This window comes from Elgaria multicarinata, chromosome 9 (assembly GCF_023053635.1).
Source record: "Elgaria multicarinata webbii isolate HBS135686 ecotype San Diego chromosome 9, rElgMul1.1.pri, whole genome shotgun sequence".
NCBI classification, from domain to species: Eukaryota; Metazoa; Chordata; class Lepidosauria; order Squamata; family Anguidae; genus Elgaria; species Elgaria multicarinata.
In genome coordinates this window covers 44,270,225-44,277,520 of record NC_086179.1, presented here as the reverse complement: position 1 = coordinate 44,277,520, position 7,296 = coordinate 44,270,225, and the positions used below count along the sequence as shown (strand labels likewise).

The 7,296-nt window shown below is 38.0% G+C and overlaps 1 protein-coding gene across 1 annotated transcript; it reads right to left on the bottom strand.

Moving 5' to 3' along the window:
• Positions 1-409: 409 nt before the first annotated feature.
• Positions 410-6,550, bottom strand: LOC134404108 (opsin-VA-like). Its single transcript, XM_063134687.1, has 4 exons — positions 6,220-6,550; positions 4,595-4,923; positions 3,400-3,645; positions 410-560 (listed from the first exon to the last, which is right to left on the bottom strand). The coding sequence occupies exons 1-4, from the start codon at positions 6,548-6,550 to the stop codon at positions 426-428; spliced, it is 1,041 nt and encodes a 346-aa protein (XP_062990757.1). The 3' UTR covers positions 410-425.
• Positions 6,551-7,296: the final 746 nt, after the last annotated feature.

Here is a 7,296-nt window from a genome sequence, read left to right as displayed (position 1 = left end):
TATGGTTTTATACTGTTGTTTTATACTTTGAATGGTTTTAATTTTTGTGAACTGCCCAGAGAGCTCCGGCTATTGGGCGGTATAGAAATGTAATAAATAAATAAATAGAGTGGATCCATTGAATCAGTGGGACTAATCGATTTCAATAGATCTACCCCAAGTATGACTATGTCTGGATCTAACCCATTGTTTAGGGAATATTTGGCATAAGAAGGAAGTCTGTGACATTAGCACATAAAAACTGTATCTATTTTGGGCAAATACTCACATGGAAAGCCACTTATTAACAGCACTTCAAAGTTTTATTCTCTTCTGGCATGGATCATAGACTAATAAAAGCTGACGAAATACGTTATTATGTTTCTCTGATTGAAACTGTACAAAGTGTTATAAAATGCAGTAAAAGGAACTTCAGACAACCAATATCAGACTGGAGACACTTGGTTGACCTTACAAGGTGATCTGCATTCAACTGGAACTACTGAAGCTGAAATTTCTTCTTCTGGTTTTGCCAGAACAACTTGGCCACAGGTTAGAAATTCGACTGCACACTCACGAAACTGAACAAGAAAAAGGAGGAAAACAAAATGATTATGTTTGTTATGGTGCCACACTTAAATAATATTACCTTCTAGTATATATAGTATAATTACTGTTGTTTTTATACTATTGTTTTTATGTGTTTGATGGTTTTAAGTTTTGTATACTTTTTTACTGTTTACTGTTTTTAACTTTTGTAAACTGCCCAGAGAGCTTCAGCTATGAGGCAATATATAAATGTAAAAAACAAATAAATAACATTATATTCTATCTGAGCTAATTCAGGAACAATACACTTATCCTAGTTATCCTAGGCTCTTTGGGCAACATGTTTCTACCCATTTCTAGTTCATTACAGTACAATACATGTGCCTCTTTCAAAATGGTTGCAACACCTTTCTGTTTGGGCTTACCAGGGTTAAACCTTTTCATCTGTTTGGGCATAATCTACCAGGACATTCTCCTTTGCAAGCCCCATTGAAGTGAATGGGAATTGCCCTCTGCTGAGATATAAATTCACTGTCAAAGCAGAAAGAGCATGATCGACAGTGCCTTTTCTGTGACTTGTGTAAAGCCTTATTTAACCATTCAACAGTGGGATCCTATGCTAGGATTTTATGCCACATGAAGCTGGTGGCTTATTTCTGGTGGTAACCCCCTCCAGCTACTAGGTAAAGCAACCTAGTTTGGTTTCAATTGACTTTTTAAACCTAGTGCACCATCTAAAATTACCTTCAGCTTTGTTAATAGAAAAATTGGCTAGCTTTTCTCTACTTCTGTTTTCCAGAGGAACTAGTGTATTTTAACTTAGAACTGAGATAGAGCTGGATATTACCTGAGTTCTTGTTTTTTTCAAAAATGGGGGAACAACCATTATGTATTTCCTTATCCCAGCAGCCTAGGTGCAACCAGAAACCACCACAGCACCAAGAAGAACCTATTTTGAATGTCTGCAACCTCCTCCCACATTCCATCTTAAGGCCATGAGTAAATGCAGACTCTATAGGTATCCAACATTAGTCCCACATAGAGTAGGCCCATTGAAATGAATGAAACAAATTAGTCATGACTAAGTCCCACTCATTTCAATAGATCTACTCTACGTAGGACTAATGTTGGATACTATACCATGACTTCAATATTAGACAACTTTCTTTGTTTACCATATAGCCTAATGAAGAGTTTTGGAGAACACAAAAGCTAGAACACTATTTTGTGAACTTTGGACTGGCCTGATAAAGATATTGCCCTAATATGAATTTTGAGATTTCAATGATTCAGTTAAAAAGGAGATAGAAAACTTATGGTCTTCAAAATATCATTGAACTCCAATTCCCATTATCACCTTCAGCATAGAGTCGCAGTCAAGCAACATTTGGGGAGAGGGTGCAGGTTCCCCATCCCTCAGCTAAACTATTGGTTTATTACTTATTCTGAACACTACCAATTTTCACTGGAATTTGATATTCTGACATCGAAATCTGGTGCCCAAACTAAAGGTTACTAGTACCACCACTTAATTTTTTTTTAGTCTTGGAATTTCCTGTTGAATTGGGGGGGGGGGTCTTGGCTGACCAAAAAAGAATGAGGAACCTAACAGATTACTAACCAAATCAATGTTACACATTGGAAAGTACAAATTTGTGAGGTGCAAATGGCATCTCCTGATACTACTGATAGCTACCGTGGCCCAGTCAAAGGTTTGGCAAGTGAGACAGCCCAATCTTTCAGCCCAGTCTTTTCTTGACTTCATAAAGCCTAGAATGGCTGCTACTCCCCAGCGAGACTCCTGTACTCTCTGGCACTGGGTAGGGGAACACAGAATCAGGTTGTCAGAGATATTATTATTGCTTTAAAATGCTTTGAGCCATAATCTCCCTCACTAAAATCTTCCATGAGTTGATAGAGGCTTACAAAATGCACATGACTCAGCAATGTAATGCTATTACACTAAACAGGGGGTTTCAAGCCTTTATCAGTCTGAGGGCCAAACTCAATTTTGGAGAAGCTGTCATGGGGCCACATTCCAATGGTAGGTGGAGCTGGAGACAAAAGAGGAGGGCAGCAAAGGCAAACAGGTCGGGCCCAAATACAAAAAGAGGGCAGTATTATTTTAGCTTAAATCTTTTACTGCCAGTACCTAAGCCTTAAGATTTGGGGTGGGGCCAATGGAAGGGGGCATGATCATCTGGGAAACTCAGTGGGCCAGACTAGAAGCCCAAGTATGCCAGATTAGGCTCACAGGCTTGAATTTTGACACCCCAGCACCAAACAAAAGAAACTTCGAGATGCATGAGGAAAAAAAATTGTATCCAAGACAATATCATTAGCACTATTTAGGTCTCAGCTGAATTATTTTTCCCAAACTGTGGTACCATATACTTGAGGGGGGAGGCAATTGTCAGACTATCCAGAAGACAACAATAGAACTACTACCAAGAGTGTCAACAATACTGGCTGTGCTGACCCTCTGTTTTCCATTACATATGCAGCCTTGGTACAGCAGTGAGGAAAACAATGCATTGTCCTACTACTGGATCCAGGGATCCTGCTACATAAGAAGACTCCAATCAAGAATGGGGCCTGCATGTGAAAGTCTACTTTGCTGTGCTGTTTGCCCTTGCTAGGTCAGGATGCTTGCGTTAATGTACAGAAAGTTTGTGGACAAATAATTCCAAAAATCTCTCCAACTAACAGGCAGGTGAGAACAGACTAAGGCTGCCCAAACAAGGATTCTACAATAATTAGAAGAGTTGAAGATGCCGTGCAACCTGCAGCTTCCAATGAAACCACAATGTGGATTTCATTACAGCCTTCCATGTACCTTACCAACAAAATATACAACACACGGTCCAATACCTGTTTGTTCAAGAAAATGTAGATAATGGGGTTGTATACTGGGCTTGTCTTTGAGAGATAAGTTGGGATGGTTGCAGCCAGAGGTGAAATATTCAGTGCTGGATCAATGACGACAATGAGAGCAAAGACAGTGTACGGCAACCAGCAGATTAGAAAAGCCACCACCATCACAAGCACCATGACTACAGCTCGGAACTCTTCTTCCGCACTACTTTTTCCTCCCATTTGTTCAACTTTCTGATTTAGCTGTTAAATCAAATCAACAACATTAGCCAGTTATGGGCTCATATTAATCATTTATCTATAATATAGACATTAATCTTTAATGATTATTTCATGCTTGTCATACAACACATATAAGATGCATGAAAGCAAACATTTTCCAGAATACTATTGCTCTTTTTGCTGCTTGGACATCTTTTCAGTTAGCATAGTGTATTCTTGATCTGTTCTTACTGTGTTTTGGTTTAATTTTGATTTTGTATCTGTTGTTTTAAATGCTGATACACTTTGATTTTATGATGCAAAGTATTATGAGGACACCTGGAAGGCAGAAAACCAGGACACTGCTTTCAAGTAAACCCAGGCTTCACATGCAAGGCCAGTCTTACAGAAAGTGTATTACTATGTGATAAAAACATGGGATTACTAACGCTTTCTGAAAGATAGCCTAATGGGCAGCAATATAAAGGTGATTGACTCGATGAGTTGCAAACTCAATTCAGGATTGACCTTAGCATAAAGTGATGTGATCTCGGGCAAGAGATATTAGAGGGGGGTCCAACTTGTGCATTTTAAAAATTAATTATGTTTTGGGATTGTATATGCACAAGGGAATGATTTGGATTTTTTCATTCAAGTGCAAAAAAACCCTCTTTCACTAAAGCCACTTTATGGTGTCCTCAAACAGGCACTCACGCGTGAAAGGATTTTTCTGATATTTGAAAAACTTAATCATTGTCTATATGATGGTATGTACATTTCTTGAAACACAGCTTTAAAGGTCTTTGCAAAGTTTTACATAATGATGTCAGTGAAGTAGGATTATAAAAATAGGTGGGGATCCTTTGGGATTTCATGTACGTTTTGCAAAGCTATGTATACATTAAGGCTAGGAACAAATGGACTTGGTGACAGAAAAGTATGAAATGTAATTGATCAACAACTAGAAACACACACATGCTCGACTACTTACCCCATGCAGTGACCTAATGACATTGCCATAAGAAAATCCAATGATCAGAACAGGAATAAAGAAGCAGCACAGGAAATATACAATCAAAAAGCTGTAGTTGTTCCAAGATCTTTCTTCCCATGCAATAGAGCATGAGGTCTGAACTCCTTCAGGACCATAAGAACTCCAGCCAAAAAGTGGAACCACAGCCCAGAAGAGGCAGAAAATCCAGATGAAACCAAGCAACTGGTAACCTCTCTTAATACTCAGCTGGAGAGTTCCCAGGGGCTGACATACCACATTGTATCTTTCATAAGCTAAAATTGTCAGGGACCAAAGAGAAACGATTCCTGGAAAATAGTAAGAAGGGCTTAAACGCTAGGAATCATCAAACCACAATATGGCAAATTTCAACACTATTCCTCAAATTTCATGTCTAATTTGTAAGCACAGAGAGTTTCCAATTGGGAAAAAAAAGTGAGCATGAAAAAAACATACACGTGATAAACCTCTAAAAAGACACTTTTAAAATCAACATATTATAGCCCTATTGCAATATCTAGATTTTTCTTTATTGATCCTTCCTGTCAGGTAGCCATATTACAATCTTCCGATCAGGTTACTCAGAAGTAAACCCCACTGATTTTAAAGGAACATAGTTCCTATTAAGGCTGTAATCCTATACCCATGCATCTGGGAATAAACACTATTGGTCTCAATGGAACTGCTAGGTTTTATTTTGAGTTTACTTTTATACCGTAGTTTTTAAACTTTTTAATTTTATATTGTATTTTATGCTGTATTTTATGGTTTTTATTGTTCTGAACCTCCCAGAGAGCTTTAGCTATTGGGCAGTATAAAAATGCAATAAATAGATAAATGATACACATGTAGGTATGCGTTGTTTGTAATCTTAAAATTGCAGCTATGCAACACAGCCCTATCCATGTTTACTCAAACAGAAATAATCATAACCATCACGTTTCCAATGTGATTTATTCCCAAGAGAGCCTGCATACTTTCACACGCACTTATGCATCTGCTTGGAAGTAACATCAAACTCCGTAGATTTAATTCCAAGCATGGATGGAATCAGGTTGCTACAGAAATTTTCTAAAAGCCTCCAGTTGTAATCTGTATCTCCTTATTTGGGAGTAAATACAATTTAATTCAATGTACCTTATTTCTGAGTAAACCTATACAGGATTTTGTTCTGTGCTCCAACATTTGCCAAATATTTTTTTTTCATTCCTCTTGATTTTTTTTAACTGCAACTCTTGTTTAGTTTACCATACTAGAACTCAAAGATCTCACAATCAACTGTCAAATCAAGAGAGAACAAAACATTTAGCTTTTTATTGAATGACACTGATTTTACGCTAAGTTTGATATTTTTAGGTGCTGCTGATTAAGGCCTTAGCTAGACCTAAGGTTTATTCCGGGATCATCCCGGGGTCATCCCTGCCTGCTCCCGGGATCCCCTGTGTGTCATTTACATGAACAGGGATGACCCTGGGATGATCCTGGGATAAATCTTACGTCTAGCTAAGGCCTTAGACCTTGTTGTGTTTTAACTGTATTTTAAATGTATACATTGATGATAATGACTATAATAATAGCAGTAATAATCCAGTGGTTTGGCTTACCGAAATAATTAACAGCGAATCCCTGGAAAGTGCAGAACCTTTGGCCCAGGAAGAAATATCCATGGTAGTTTGTAGCTATGACAATAGTGGTGCCACAGAGAGACATCATTAGATCTGAAAAGGAGAGGTTAAGAATGAATATGTTGATAGGATTACGGAGCTGGGGGTTCTTTAGAGTTACAGCAATAACCAAAGAATTATTAAATATTGAAAACAAGGCATTGAGAAACATGAGGAAAGCCAAGACTCCATATCCAGCTCTTGGGAAAAGCGTTGGTCTCACTGTAGTACTCTCAGATGGTTCAGTTGTGAGAGAAGTACCATTCCCCATGATGGCTAGATCCAGAACAGCCAAGACTAAATATGACTCATTTTCTAGACAAACATGGGTCTTCTAATTCTACGATTTACATGGAGTGTGTGTGTGTATGTGCGTGCTTTAACATTTCAAAAGGTAAATCCTAGGATTAAAGCAACAGCTGTTTTCTTTTTGAAGACCATCTTTGTTGCATTCACTGAAGAGTAATAAACAATTAAGTCTCCTAATAAGATTACTCACCGAACAATGGCAATCTCCAATTGATGGCGTATGCTACAAATGAATTCAGAAGCAGCCTTTATTATACTTATTTTCAAAATGCAATATAGATTTGAGACAGCACTAAGCGTGAGCAGTGCCAATGTATAGTTTTGTCGACAGCATCCATTAGTTCCCACTTACTTTTTGTGTGAGAGAGTTTAGAGGAACCATCTCGTCCTTTTAGATTTGATGACATAAACTAGCATTTCTGACAAAAGTTTTTTTAAAAAAAGTTTCAGTGCTTTGTCATGAGAGAGCACGGTTAGATATAAGATCTGTGATTTTCTGATAGCCTGAGCTTCCTTTTGGGCACAAAATAATATTTTCATTTAAAAATGAAGAGGAGAATGTAGAAATAATGTATTCATGTTAGTCCTACTTAGATTTGACCCACTGAAATGCAGTAGCCTGGCACAGCATAGGATTCTTGGAAGCCTCTGAGATAGGAGGCATCCATCTAGCAGTGGCAACCTGGTAGGATGCTTACACAATCTAGG